At 36.6% G+C, this 15,985-nt stretch overlaps 1 protein-coding gene across 1 annotated transcript; it reads right to left on the minus strand.

The window, feature by feature from the left end:
• Positions 1–478: 478 nt before the first annotated feature.
• Positions 479–5,531, minus strand: LOC141653198 (protein NRT1/ PTR FAMILY 2.11-like). Its single transcript, XM_074460879.1, has 4 exons — positions 5,345–5,531; positions 4,673–4,890; positions 2,350–2,912; positions 479–1,542 (listed from the first exon to the last, which is right to left on the minus strand). Exons 1-4 carry the CDS (start codon positions 5,433–5,435, stop codon positions 645–647), a joined length of 1,770 nt encoding a protein of 589 aa, XP_074316980.1. The 5' UTR covers positions 5,436–5,531; the 3' UTR covers positions 479–644.
• Between the last annotated feature and the right edge of the window lie 10,454 nt (positions 5,532–15,985).

Below are 15,985 nucleotides of genomic sequence, written 5' to 3' on the forward strand. Positions count from 1 at the left end.
AGAACACTGAACATGACAAGGCCTTATCTTTATGGGCCCTTGAGTGGTAGTACAATTATGTTATCTTTTGACGTCTCCTTTGTAGATGACTTCGGTCCAATATAAGCCTAGTGCGTGTACATAATCTATCCCTAATACCAAGTCTGTAACTAACAAGGGCAAGTCCCATACCCATGTGGCCATGTGTTGCAACTTTCACCGACTACTGAGAAATGAAAAGAGGTCCATTTTTCCAATATGCTTTTGTTGAGTGGGCTACATATCCTTAAAAATTATTTTAAAGTTATTATCGACTTTAGATTCATGGTTAAAATACGAAATATAATACTTTAAATCTCGGAATCACGAGTTAGCACCCTATTATTATCCCTTTCTTTTTTTCTTCGAGTACAATTTTTGTTATTATATATACATATTTTATTACAAATTATGTTTTGTAGGAAGATATAAACAAAATACAACTTATGTCGAAATATAATGCCCGTAATGTAACAACAATGGTTATATACATTCATTTTGTTCTTGATTTGTGATTACAAAAAAACAACTTTGTAAGTAAAATTTGAGAGTTGTGACAGTAAAATCTTTACATTTATCCTTTGATTTACTACTATCTTACAAAATTAACTTGTAAATTTATTAAATCAAACAAGTGCAATTTCTGATTTAATTTCTTCAACATTTTCACCAGAAGAACTATCACCAGTCCCTCTATACCTATACCAATTAGAACACACAAGAAAATACCCTAAATTAATCACTTCTAATACAGCCATAAGGTAATAGAAGTAATCCAACCTTCCCTTATTCAAATCCTGTGTTAACCATGTTCCGTTTTTCGACCCGTTACTCATCTGATCAACAACCGATTGCAGCAAACTACTCAAGTAGTTTGACATTGCCATCCCACAGAACACAAATGCTGCACCAATACTCCTCATATTCTCAGGAAACTGCTTATAATAAAACTCGACTAAAGCGATCATTGTAAACGCTTCTGATAACCCTGACAACGAGAGTGGGAATACCAACCACATCGCTGACAGCGATGAAATCGCGCCTCTTTGAGGGTCAATCCCTAACGTAGGCCTAGTTTCAGAAAATTCCCTTCTCGTGTGCTCGAAAAACCCACATGTTACTAAGCTAAAGATTAGAATTACAATCCCTACTCCTAGTTTTTGCAGGACTGTAATACCATCTTCTTTTCCTGTAATTTTTCGGAGTTTTGGTACGAGGATTCTGTCATATAATGGGATCCATATTGTGATTGTGATCATTGTGAAAATAGCGTATGAAGCGGCCGGGATTTTGAAGTTTCGTCCAAGGCTTCTGTCGGCTTGAAGGGCTTGGAACACTGTATAATTATTCATTGTGGTCGTCGAGACACTGTAAATTATGCCAGATATCCAAATAGGAAATACTCTTATTAAGCATTTTAATTGTTCCACTTGTTGTATTGAGCAAAGTTTCCATGGATCAGTTGGTGACCCATCCGGGTTTATGCCGTCTTCCTCGGTTACAATTGCTGCTTTCTCCAGGAATCTAAGAAACAATACCATTTTAAACATCATTTCCGAGTCCAGTATGACCTAAGACCCGAATGACATGGACATAGTACCCCCAAAATGACGACTTTTATCCGGATTTAAGCCACGTAGGACCACCTGGCAAACAGGTCAATTTGGTCGGGTTCGGGTCGGGCCTTTCGGGTTAATTCGGGCAGGTCGGGTCATTCGGGTTTCGGGTCAAGCGGGTCGGGTCATTTTCGGGTCAATGAATAAGAGAGAAGATGTCGTTTCAAGTCATTTCGGTTCAATTAGAGTTATGTTTTGTCGGGTCATTTTCGGGTTGGGTGGTTTCCGGTCGGGTTATTTTCGGGTCGGGTCAGTTATTGGTCAAGCAAACTCTGGCCATGTTCGGGTCGGGTCGGTTCAAATCGAGTTTTTGGGTCACATTCGGCCGATGTAGCTCAGGCCAATTTCGGGTCTTGGGTCAGCCTTTTCGGATTGGGTTGCTTTTGCCGGATTTTCGGATTTTAACACACTAGCCTAGTCTGACTATTGCCACTGACACGAACGAGGATCTAATACTACATTCTGAGGACTTGTCCTCGAAAAATTTGTTTAAGTTAGAACAACCCCTTACCGGTTGATGTAAGTGTCCATGGGCTAATGCGTTATTTGAAATTACACAATATCTATAATCGCATCAAAGGAATAACCTTAATTAACATCGACTAAAACCCGAAATAACCCAACCCGAATCACGTGTATAAGTAACCAAACTGACCCATACCCGGCCCAAAAAACACGCTTAAAATGTGAAATAAAAATACTAAGGAAGCAATACCTGAATTGATTAGAGTAAGGAAGCTTGGGGATGACAATAGACTGATTATTTTCAGGCACATAATCAAACAACGAGAGAGCCGGCTTTTCAGGCAACTCTAGATGCCTTTTCTTAAAGGCGGCCACTATAACTTGCGCCACGCCTACTAATGGACTACCTTGAGGCTTTATCATCACATACAATTTGGTGCCCATAAAGAACAAGGCACATGAAAGAAACATGAACAAGGCCGGTATCGCTAGCCCAATGCCCCAACTAATATTACTCTGAATGTAAACCACGAACGTGACCGATACCATGACTGCGAACGTAAGGGTGAAGTAGTACCAGTTGAAGAAACTGCTTATGCCCCGTTTACCGGATTCGGTTTCAGGGTCGAATTGATCCGCCCCGAAGGCTAAGTTACATGGCCTAATCCCTCCAGCACCTATGATTAAGAATACTAATCCTCCTAGAAGGAATGCTAATTGTCCTGATGTTGGTCCTATGCAATTTTCCCCTGGTGTACAGTGAGGTGGATGTAATCCTGGTATTACTGCTGTAAATGTTAGGAGTAACATTCCCTGAAATTACCAGTAAAAGTAAATTAAATTATTGCACTCATTAATAACTCGATTTTGCATATATTAGCTAGTTTAGTTCATAAAGTTACTAAGGAATAATCTTACTAGTAACGAGATTCGTACTCTATAGTAATTGTATATTTTTTTTTGACAACGATAAACTGAAGTAATTGTATACTCCCTCCGTCCCAGTCAATTGTTGTCCTTTTCTATTTTTGGTGTCTCAGTCAATTGTTGTCTTTTCTATTTAAGGATTGCATTTGATGAGTAATTTGATCATTCACACTCAATTGATTTACTTGTCATCTTATAATTGATTCCTCATCTTTTCTTGGTTTTTGTGCCAAAATCAAAGGACAACAAAGTATTTGAGAAAGTAATTATTGGATTAGACAATCCCCTATTTACTAAATGAATAGGTGAACTCCAAAATTTTCCCTCCAAAAAGCATCTTTATAAATAAGGAAACTATTGATAATTTAATTGTATTTACTAAATAAGGTAATTAATAATTATAATGTATTTCATTATATAATTTTTTTCATTTAATATTAACTTTTTCATCAAATTTTATAATTTTCACTAAACACTAAACTATAATATTTTAATTAAAATATAAATAATATAAAGCTATAAACTATTAAATCTTTTATTGATGCTATTATTTGAGAATGACTTGACTCATACTATGTATAAACAAAATTATAAATCGTTTTGATTACTTACATGACAAAAACAAATAAGAGAATTAATAAATTGGAATCATTAGCTTTGTGTATAAAAAATAATTTTTAAAAAATACATTTCAGCACGTTACTCAATTCTCTTTGACTAATTTTCAGTTTTAATTTTTTTTTCTCGAAAAAATATATAGTAACGAGAAAATGAACAATTAATTAGATACCATTATTATTTTGCAGTTCAATTTTACTCGGTTTTCTTGAACAATTTTACAGTTCAATTTTTTTTCTCATATCAAAATATAATGACATGAAATATGAAAAATTAGCGAGGTGTTAATTTAGCATTATTAAGTAATATAAAAGTACAAACTCTATAAATACCGCGCATTTATGCGCGGGATCTAAACTAGTAAAGTTATTAAGAAATGATAGTCATGGCAAAATCTTTTTTTTTTTTTTTGGGTGTAAAGGGAGTCCATAAAGGTGATTTTGATGCTAATGGGTTTGAATTCAGGTGATAAGTACCACCTCTTATAACTTTATCATCCAAGAAATGATATTCATGGCAAGATCGTTTTATGAAAGCACCCGTTAAGTACCCATATAAAGAAAACACAAATTCTCATTGAAGACGGACACTATCCGTCACAAGCTTAAGACGTCCCTCTCACAAAATGGAAATGGATAGTGCAAGTTGGGGGAAGATTATACCCCCACTTTCCCTCCCACTTGCATTTTATGAGAGAGCCACTATCCGTCTTCAGCTTGTGATTGATAACGGCCGTTTTCAATGAGACGGACTAGAAAGAAAATTCTCTTGTGAAAATTTGAAAGTGTCGGCATATTTTTACCAAACTAGTCAGATTTATTTTGAAAATCTTACTTTATATATATAGATGGTTAACGTATATCTTAAGAGCATACAATACATTAGAAAGATTGACATCTTCATAATTAGACGTAGATATGTCATATGTCATAGGTCTAATTACATTGAAAATTTTCATGAAACATCATCATTAATATTATCCAATAGAAGTAATAATAAAAAGAATAATTAAGATGAATTATTATTACCAAGAAAGAAGAGATACTAGCAACGGCCAAGGTCTTGTAACGTCCAAAATAGGTATCACATAGGAAAGCACCGAGTAAAGTTCCAAAATTGGCAGATCCATTGAAGATGTTAAGCACATTTGTTGCTTCCATACTCTTCATGTTGAACACTGTTGTTAGATACACTAATAGGTTGCTTGATGTTCCTATTGTCCCCAATTTCTCAAATGTCTCATTTCCTGTATGTATGTCAATGCATATGTACATTCATTAGCAATTTTAATTTCCATGCATCCATCTCATTTAATGATAAGGTGTCATTGGTGGTATTGATGAACTAGGTAACATTCGGCTCAGATATGAGATAAAACTGTATGTAGCCCGTTATATATGTGAGAGAATGGTATTAAGACTCATTCCGATCGAAACTTTATATTTTCTGATAATACAAAAAGTCTGAATGTTACGAATCAAGTTGAAACCCAATACAGTAATACACCCTTTTGGAATCAGAACTCCAATACCCATTAGATTGATTTTATCGCAAAAAGTTAAAGTATCAAATCTTAAGACTCATTTCAGTTACTGTAGTAAATAAAGATAACATTAAATTTTACAAAAATGCAACAACTACCATTTAATTTTACAAAAATGCAACAACTACCATTAAAAAGAAAGTGAAAAATAGAGTACCTATAACACAAGGCATGGCTTTCCAACCATTATACTTGATTAACTTCTTCTCGTTTTCAATTTCCATGGTTTTGATATTATGGGAGTCCATGTTTATTTATTTCTAAAATAAATAAAAACTTTACAATTTATAGAAGAGGAAATATCATGTATGTGTAGGTAGAAGTAGTGTACAAGATGAAGTAGTTGCATATGATAACATCTCACATTTATAGGCATTGTCATTTTGCTAGGCTAGTGGAGAATGTGTTGTGTAGTGTAGTGAATTTGGATTATTTGGTGTTAGTAGTAGCCAACTAGGACTTGAATTATGTCTCATGATCATCGGTCGGTCCATCATCTTAATTATTGGTTCAAATCAAAGGCGCGTCTTTGTGCACCACACTCTACTACCAAGTACGTTGTGATCATATATCAGATTTTGTATTCTTCTTACAATCACACAAATGTCTTGGTGATCGACGTTGATCGATAACTAGACTTGTCAAACGGTTTAAACGCGATATTTTTAGGTAACATTAAACGATAAGTAGATTTGTCAAATAGTTTAAATGCAATCTTATCTATATTAATACAAAAGACAATACTCAATCCTCAGCGCGTCACGTCATTAATGCAAGTTTTTTTTTTTTGGAAATTCATGTTATGGCGGGACCCGTGAGTGTACAATGTATTTATTTCTTCAAATTTCCGTCTTTTCAAACATGCGATAAATTCCGTCTTACAACAAATTCTATGAAATAATATTATGAAAAAATCCTATGAATTAATATTATGAAATAATTTTATACATTCCGTGTAAATAAAATTAATAACATATACGCAGAATGAATTACAAATGCGAGTAAATGAAATTGAATTACATAATTTTTAAAACAAAATTACATAATAATAAAATTACATAATTTCAAGAAGGAATTACATTTACATACGGGATCGAACATAAAACGCAAATGAATTACATACATAATTTTTCAAAACTACATGGTACAATATTTTTTGTTTAAAAAATAAATCTTGACGGAGTATTTACTTGGAGTATAATTAATGTATTTTGGTTAATATTATTGTACCATGCGGCAACAACATCACAACATAATTTTTTAAAACTACATGGTACAAATTTTTTTGTTTAAAAAATCAATTATGACGGAGTATTTATTTGGAATATAAAACTCGGCAACTTAACTATCAGCCGCACACACCGAAAATGGTAGGTGACAATAATAGGAAACCGAGTTAATTTAGTCTTCAACTAGAATTTAAAACAAATTTTAATTTTTTTTACTGTAAAAAAACAAATAAATTTTAATTTAATTTACAAGTGATTAAAAGTTTTTTAATAATTTTTTTTTTAAAATTTTTTTACTAATAACACCACGATAAGTTAACAGTCGAAAAATTTTAAAATATGTTCTTTTTAGAAAAAATAATCCTCTCAGATCTGTATAGTGTATCATGAAATTTTTCAATTTTTAGAGTAACTTGCATATGTTAAAGTTGATTATATTAGATTTTATATTTCTTTTATCCGGATGTAAAGTTTTTTTATGTATGCAATTTTTATTTACAATAGTAGATTACGTTATTTCCTTATAAATCAGTGTATGTGAACACGTGTTTGTAACAAATTTAAACATAAATTATGTAGATCGTAGATTTAGACCAACTAGATAAGTACAATAGAAATGCAAAAACAAATATACATCCAAAAACATTAATACTGGCCCAAATACATACCCGTGTAATTTTACACGGGTTTAAAACTAGTATGAGTATATGTTAAATTACATTTATATTACTCCAATTTTATTTTCAGCCAATTTGAAATTTTGGTTTGATATTTTGATTAAGGGTATAGTTATGTATTATTTTTTCATGTTTTTTTTTCCTTTGCTATTTCTATTGATAAAAACTACTCCCTCCGTTTAACTCCACGTCGCATGTTTGCTTTTTGCACGGGTATTAAGGAGCGGATTAAAAAACTATAAAAAGTACATAGGGAAAAATAATGGTGGGGTTAAAAATGTTAAAAAATATATAAAGGTGGGGTTTTATGGTGGATTAGTGTGGGGTATGAATGACATTTTTTGTAAATATGGAGTGTGAATAAGGATAGAATGGTCATTATCTTGGCCTAAAAGGGAAACATGTAAAGTGGAGTTGAATGGACGAAAAAGGAATATATGTAAAGTGGAATTGAATGGAGGGAGTATGCTTTATTATTTCTTGATGCTGCTGCTAATTTTGTACCAACCTTTTTTTTTTGAAAGGAAACATGGAGGGTGTTATATTAGATCAATCTCTGCAAGAGAGATAACAACTTGCGAGAAATCAGATACAAGAACAAAGCTATCTCCATCGAAATCGCTCATCCTCGCAATACAATGTGCCACCGTATTACCCCACGTTTAACATGATTAAAATTAAAAGAGTTTAAACTAAATCGTAGGTCCTCCACACAAAGCTCGAAAGGTGTCCTCGCCGCAATATTGTTTTTCACAGCCATGACCAAGGTTAGTGCATCACTTTCAAGACAGATATTCGGGTGACCCAACTGGGTTACTACCGTCAGACCAAACAAAGCCGCTCGTGCTTCCACCACATCCACATCCCATTCCGCCACTACCCTCCTACACCCCATCCAAATCACACGACCCACCTCGTCCCTTGCCACCACCCCCAGACCCACCATTCCATTCCCCGCCAAATGGGCATCAGCATTTATTTTAATAAACCCGTTCAAAGGCGGAATCCACGTACTACCCCTACCTCCGTCACCATTCTCGGCTTATTAAAGACACGGTCCGCATAATTTTGGTAGTCAGCCACCATTCTCACCAAACCCGAACATACACCATCCGCAGGAGGAGGAGAGTCTTCAAAAAGTCGTTGATTTTGTATAGTCCACATGGCCCACATCATAGCCAGGAACCTTCCACGCTCCATCTCATGAAGCCGCTGTAACACCCACACCATCCGTATTAGGCATGATTATAGGAGCATATTATGCTCCGTCTGTTATAGTAACAAATTAGCTAAGGATATGATTTGACTTGATCTTATTCCTAGAATTAGGTCATTGTATTCTTATATATATCCTACTACTAAATAAATAAGATACAACTTCATTCTCTCAATCACTCGTATACTCTATATTCAACATGGTATCGAGCCAGAAAACACAAAAAACCTAATTTTTTTCTCTTTTAACCCTAATCGTCTTCCATGGCGGGTGACGACGCCAACAAGTCTACTCAACCAACATTCAAAATTAACCCTTTATCTCCATATTACCTTGGATCGAATGATGTCCCTGGCATCAAAATATCGAACGTTATGCTAACCAGTTCCAATTATGAAGACTGGAGTCGTTCGATGCGGATGTCTCTCAAATCTCGACGCAAATTTGGTTTTTGTGACGGTTCAATCAAAAAACCGACTGACTCAAATCTGCTAGCACAATGGGAAGTGGTAAATTGCACTCTTGTTCAGTGGCTCCGTCACACGATTGACTCATCGGTACTCGAAAGTGTACCATATGTCGAAGAGGTGGCTTCTATGTGGAAGGACCTGGAAGAACGTTATGCGGTCGTGGACGGCACATCCATTCACTCTCTCAAAACCGAACTCGGTAATTGTCGCCAACTTAAAGGTATGTCCGTTACCGAATATTATGGCAAATTGAAAACCTTGTGGGATGCTCTGACTGTTCATGAACCTCCTTTCGCTTGCAAATGTGGACGATGCCAGTGCGATATATCGTCTCAGGCTATCCAACGTCTTGACAATGAAAGATTACATCAGTTTTTTATGGGCTTAGACCGTTCTTTGTATGGTAATCTCCGTGCTCAACAGTTTCAACAGCATCCCTTACCCACCTTGAACCGCGGGTATCATGCCGCTCTTCAAGCCGAACGTCTTCTCCAGAATGACGGGTCGACATCTAATGACGCCTCTAATGTCATGGCCTTTACTGTCTCGGGTGCTTCTGGAGTGTCTCGAACTCCGGCCGAATGGAAGGCTCTCCGTGAAAAAGAAAAAGCCGAACGTCGTACTCACTATTGTACTCACTGTGAAATTTTTGGTCATGATGTCAAGTCTTGTTTTATAAGGCTAAATAAATTTCCTGATTGGTGGGGAAGCAGGCCCCGTACCTTGGCTGAATTACGGCGTCGCAAGGGTGGGCCGAGTTCTACTGCTACTACTTCCGACACTCCACCAGTGGTTCATGCCAACATAGTTCATACCACCGCTTCTCTTGCTTCCTCGGACCGGCTCTCTGGTAAGCATATTTCCTGGATAATCGATACCGGTGCGTCTAACCATGTCACAGGCGATATTTCATTGTTTATCGAAACGGTTGACATCCCTCCTCGGGCCGTGGGGTTACCTAATGGTCAGCGTCTAATGGCATCTCAAATGGACACTGTATGTATAAATGGCATGATCACACTTCGTCGGGTTTTGCTTGTCCCACGTTTCCAATGCAATTTAATTTCTGTGTCTCAATTAACAAATGACAATGATTATATTTTGCAATTTGCTAATACTTCTTGCGTTATTCAGGACCGTTCCTCGAGGATGATGATTGGAGCAGGTGAGCTACGGGATGGACTGTATTTGCTTGATCCGGAGGCCAACTCTTGCTCGGTCAATTCGGTGGGAATAGGGGAGTCATACGACCTGTGGGCACCGTCGGCTTGGTCATCCGGGTGATAAAGCAGTTAAATTTATTTCTTTAGCTCGTCCTATTAATTTTAATAATAGCTCGGTGTGTGATGTGTGCCACCTTGCCAAACAAACTCGTACTAGTTTTGATTTAAGTGATAATATTGCTGCAGACATTTTTCAATTAATACATTGTGACCTTTGGGGTCCGTACCGTACTCCTTCTTCTTGTGGGGCTAAATATTTCCTAACCATTGTGGATGATAAATCCAGGTCTGTCTGGGTTTATTTACTTCTCGATAAAACTGAAGTCACATCCATGTTCATGAATTTCTTAGCCATGGTTCAAACTCAATTCTCCAAAACAGTCAAAGTCGTTCGGAGTGATAATGGTAACGAGTTTAATGTCATGGCTGCATATTTTTTGCAGCAAGGCATCCAATTCCAAACTTCTTGTGTCGGTACACCCCAACAAAATGGGCGGGTAGAGAGAAAGCATCGTCATATTCTCAGAGTGGCGCGTGCTTTGTTATTTCAAGGTAATTTACCTAAGCGGTTTTGGGGTGAGTGCGTTCTTACTGCGGCATATTTGATCAATAGAACACCCTCCTCCCTCCTAGGCAAAAAATCTCCATATGAAATTTTGTTGGGTATTCCTCCGTCTTATACCAATCTCCAGGTCTTTGGGTGTCTTTGCTTCGCTCATAATAAAAAAACACAAGGTGACAAATTCGACCACGGAGTCGCAAATGTATTTTTGTCGGGTACCCTCATAATAAAAAGGGATGGAAAATTTATGATTTGGAAACCAAAATTATTAGTGTGTCTCGGGATGTCTCTTTTTATGAGGATATATTCCCCTTCCATACTTCTAATTCCTCCACTCCTGATGCACCGTGCCCTCCTTTAATATTCCCGTCAAATGATGACCCAAACTTTGAACCCTCCACTTCCGAGCCCGTACCCAATGGAAATACCGAGTCTTGTGAGTCCAACCCGGAGGAGGAACCCGTGCCCAATACCGAGCCCCCATTGACGAGCCAGCCCAACCCAATCATACCGATGCCCAAGTTTCCGAGTCACATGATATGGGTAGAGGACATCGTATAAAAATTCCAAATACTCGATTACGGGGGTATGTCCTTGATACTACTAACAGTCCATCCTCACCGAGCTCACCGACTTCTCCTTCATCGCCTTCAGGTACTTCTTACGCTTTAGCAAATTACATTATTGTCATAAATTTTCAAATAGACACAGTGTTTTTTTAGCAGCTATAACTACAGGGGTTGAGCCTCCGTCTTTCAAAGTTGCCATTCAAGATGAAGGATGGTGTCATGCTATGCAAGACGAAATTTCTGCGCTTGAATCAAATGGCACTTGGGAGCTTTCCGATCTTCCTCCAGACAAGAAAGCTCTCGGTTGTCGTTGGGTCTATAAAATTAAATACAAATCCGATGGATCTATTGAACGGTTAAAGGCCCGTCTAGTTGTTTTTGGTAACCATCAAGTTGAGGGACTCGACTATGGTGAGACATTTGCCCCAGTTGTCAAAATGGTCACCATCCGAACATTTCTCGCTGTTGCCACTGTCAAAGGGTGGGAATTGCATCAGATGGATGTCCATAACGCCTTTCTTCATGGGGATTTGGATGAAGAAGTATATATGAAGCTTCCTCCCGGTTTTAGTCATGGTCATGATGGGAAAGTTTGTCGTCTTAAGAAGTCTCTTTATGGGTTGCGTCAAGCTCCTCGTTGTTGGTTCTCTAAGTTGGCCGGTGCTCTCCGTGAATATGGGTTTTGTCAATCTTATTCTGATTACTCCCTCTTCACTTACTCGAATCATGATGTCCGCCTATTTGTCTTGATTTACGTCGACGATCTTGTTATAGCAGGTAATAACTCCTCGGCCATTTCTGTTTTCAAAGATTACTTGTATCGATGCTTTAAAATGAAGGACTTGGGTACCCTGAAATATTTCATGGGTCTTGAAGTGGCCCGAAGCAAGGAAGGCATTTATCTTAATCAGCGTAAGTATACTCTTGACATTATCACTGAAACCGGCCTCTTAGGTGCTAAACCTTCTACTACGCCCATGGATTCTAATCAACAGCTGGGCCTTGATCAAAGCTCTTTCTTAGCCGACTCAGAACGGTATCGGCGCTTATTTGGGCGCCTGGTATACCTTGTTGTAACTCGACCAGATTTGTCCTTTGCCGTACATACCTTGTCTCAATTTCTTCAACAGCCGCGTGAAGCTCATATGTCGGCAGCTTTGCGTGTTGTTCGTTATCTCAAAGGCAGCCCGGGGCAAGGCATTTTACTTCGCTCTGACAGCCGTCTTACGATTTCTGGTTGGTGTGATTCAGATTGGGGAAAGTGCCCTTTGTCTCGACGGTCCGTGACGGGCTGGTTTGTTTTCTTAGGCGATTCTCCCATTTCGTGGAAGACGAAAAAACAATCCACCGTGTCGCTCTCATCTACCGAAGCTGAATATAGGTCCATGGTTGCGATTGTGTGCGAGATGAAATGGTTAAAAGGCCTTCTTACAAGTTTGGACGTGGCTTCTCCTCTGCCTATGCGTCTGTTTTGTGATAGTCAATCGGCTATTCACTTGTCTCAAAATCCCGTCTTTCACGAACGCACAAAGCATATCGAGATTGATTGCCATTTTGTTCGTGACGCTATTATGGAGGGCATGATTACACCAGTTCATGTATCTACGGATGAACAACTAGCTGATATTTTTACAAAGCCCTTGGGAGCTCGTCAGTTTCACTATCTTCTCCGCAAACTGGGCATTCTTGATCTCCATGCTCCAGTTTGAGGGGGGGTATTAGGCATGATTATAGGAGCATATTATGCTCCGTCTGTTATAGTAACAAATTAGCTAAGGATATGATTTGACTTGATCTTATTCCTAGAATTAGGTCATTGTATTCTTATATATATCCTACTACTAAATCAATAAGACACAACTTCATTCTCTCAATCACTCGTATACTCTATATTCAACAATCCGTCCCGCACACGAGTCACCAGGGGCATCCCCAACAAGAGCACCAAAACCACCTGCTAACCAATGCATCCTCGTCCATTCACACCGAAAAATAGGAACCTACTACTAAGACAATTGTTCTTTTTCACATTTATCATTCAAGTTATTTTTAATCTGGTTATTTAGTAAACTTTTTTTTTTTTTTTAAATTTATCTCAATTTCTAATTCCTTTAATACGGAGTATATTGTTAAGGTTTTTCAAGTATCTATAGGTCAATGTAATAACTAATTTATACTCCCGATCTATTTTATATTTTCTTTATTAGCTAAATAACATAATATAAAGGATATTATATACGGAGTAAGGATAAGTTAATGAGGTACTTCATTAATTCATACATAAATCACTAACTGCTTTAAAAAAGAAACTTTTAACTTCAGGAGTTATGACTTACGACTACGGCCTCTCACTTATTTTGATGCGACTAGAGGTTAAACATGGACATTTTTAACCTGATGGTTTGAGTTGGAGTCCAAAGAAGGTCACACTGCAGGGACGGTTCTAGAATTTGATCATAGGGGTGCAAAAATTTAACAATGATTTCGACGATGTGAACTAAAATTTTAAAAGACACGACATTAAAACTACAACTTTTAATCTTGCTTTCCTTAACATAATTAAAATTTTTATTAAATTGATGAAACTACCAAAAAAATAACAAAAATAATAGAACGGATTTATATCTAATTCAATTATGAAAATGAAGGACTAAACTAAATGAGATAAAAGTGCAAAAATGTAAGCCCCAAGGATCGAACTCATGACCAAACCAATAAAAAGCATGTATCTAACCAATACACCATTAAGCATTTGATTAAATTTAATGAAACCGAATTGTAAACATTTCAAAACAAAGGGGATGCAGGTGAACCCCCTGTACCCCCATTAAAACCGCCTCTGTCACACTGTCTCTAATACAGTGTATAGAAACCATTTCATCCAAAAGTTTAAACTGATGATTGAAGTACCAAAATCGTTTTATACCATAATATAAAATAATACCTTCGAATAGAGTGATAATACCTTCGTTTCAATTATATTACCGACATTTTTCAATTACGTTGCCTATTATTGGTCGATATATCAAAGATTCACGTGCTAATAAGTAATGTCTTAATGGTGTTGTACATTAGTGTTTGGCTGAAATATACCACAATTGGAAGATAGGAATCAAGCATAACCATAACAATAGACTAATATGTGAATTAATATGAACCAATCAGAACTCGATAGACGGAAACTATCACGACCTGAAAATCACCAATCTAAATCAATTTGGCCCGATCTAAATTTTGAGACATTTCAAACTTATACAAAGTTAGATATTATAGGACTCGAGAAATCTAACAACAAAACGTTAATTAAATACCAATATCACGTAAAGAATTGTTGTTATGTATTATTGATCGATATTAATAAATGGAAAGGTATAATTATGTAATTTATTTGGTATTATAACCCAAAGAGATAAATCCAAACAATAGGCAATAGCATGCCTAGATCTCAAACTTATCTGAATATTCTAAAAATGTCTCAACATCATTTTTAGTGGAGATGAACTTGTTTTGTAGAACTTGTGGATTTTCTTCCCACCAATTCATTATGCGCAATCGACTGTCTATGTTTTTCAATTAGTGATGTTATTTCCAGGGGCGTCTTAAAACAACTGGAGGCCCAGTGCGATACGAAAAAATGAGGCCCCAAATATTAATGCACTAAGTATATTATACTTCGAGGTTTGTATTGAATTTCATTAATAAAAGCTCGTAATACGATGACCAAAAGCGGAGGCCCGGTTCCCATGCCCGTGGTTGCCCGTGGCCTTAGACACCCCTGGTTATTTCCATGTCATAGTGTAATCCATGCATGCATGGCATGCATGATTAGAGCTAGCAACTCTGACCCGATCCGAACTCGAGCAAACCCGAACTGACCTGACTCGAGAATATTGCAACCCGAAATCGACCCGATCCTATGATGATCCGTAACCCGACATGACCCGATGATCAGTGACCCGAAACCGACCCGACCCGACCCGATGACGACCCGTAACCCGACTTGACCCGATGATCAGTGACCCGATACATCATTTGACCCGAAATGACAATGACCCGAACCCGACCCGGCCCGAAAGGGGGTGGATGACCCGATATGACCCGAACCCGACATGACCCGACTCAAACCCGACCCGACTGACCTGATTGCCACCTCCAGCATGATTAGTTAGAAACATTTAAATTTGCGAAAGTGAAAAAATATCTCCTTAACTTTATTCAATGATGAAATTGGGAATTTGACCATGTTCTTTTGGACTGAAATTGTCTGAACTAAACTGAATTGAACTTTGAGCCGAATCAATCAATTGATTCAATCAATCGAAATAATAATAATAATAATAATAATAATAATAATAATAATAATAATAATAATAATAATAATAATAATAATAATAATAATAATAATAATAATAATAATAATAATAATAATATATAATAATAATAATATATAATAATTAAAATAATAATAATAATAATAATAATAATTATAATAATAATAATAAATATTCTAATAATAAATATTCTAATAATATTATTCATTAATAATAATATATAATAATTCGTTACACCAAAAAATATAATCGATATTCTACATGGTACTCTCGTATTTTTTTTTTTTTTGGTTTTTTAAGGGGTACCACTCTTTTGCACTAAAAAACTTTCACAACCCATAATTCGTGGTCATGAGTTCAAAATGCGACAATTTAATTTCAAATTGATCGCCTTTGCTACTTTCAAAACTTGTTGCAAGAATTACGGTCGGTCAAACGTTTTTAACCAAATAAATTTTGACCGGCTATATCTAATGGCTACGAGTTCATAAAGTAACGATTTTTTTTTTCAAATTGATTGT

This window comes from Silene latifolia, chromosome 4 (assembly GCF_048544455.1).
Source record: "Silene latifolia isolate original U9 population chromosome 4, ASM4854445v1, whole genome shotgun sequence".
Classification (NCBI taxonomy): domain Eukaryota; kingdom Viridiplantae; phylum Streptophyta; class Magnoliopsida; order Caryophyllales; family Caryophyllaceae; genus Silene; species Silene latifolia.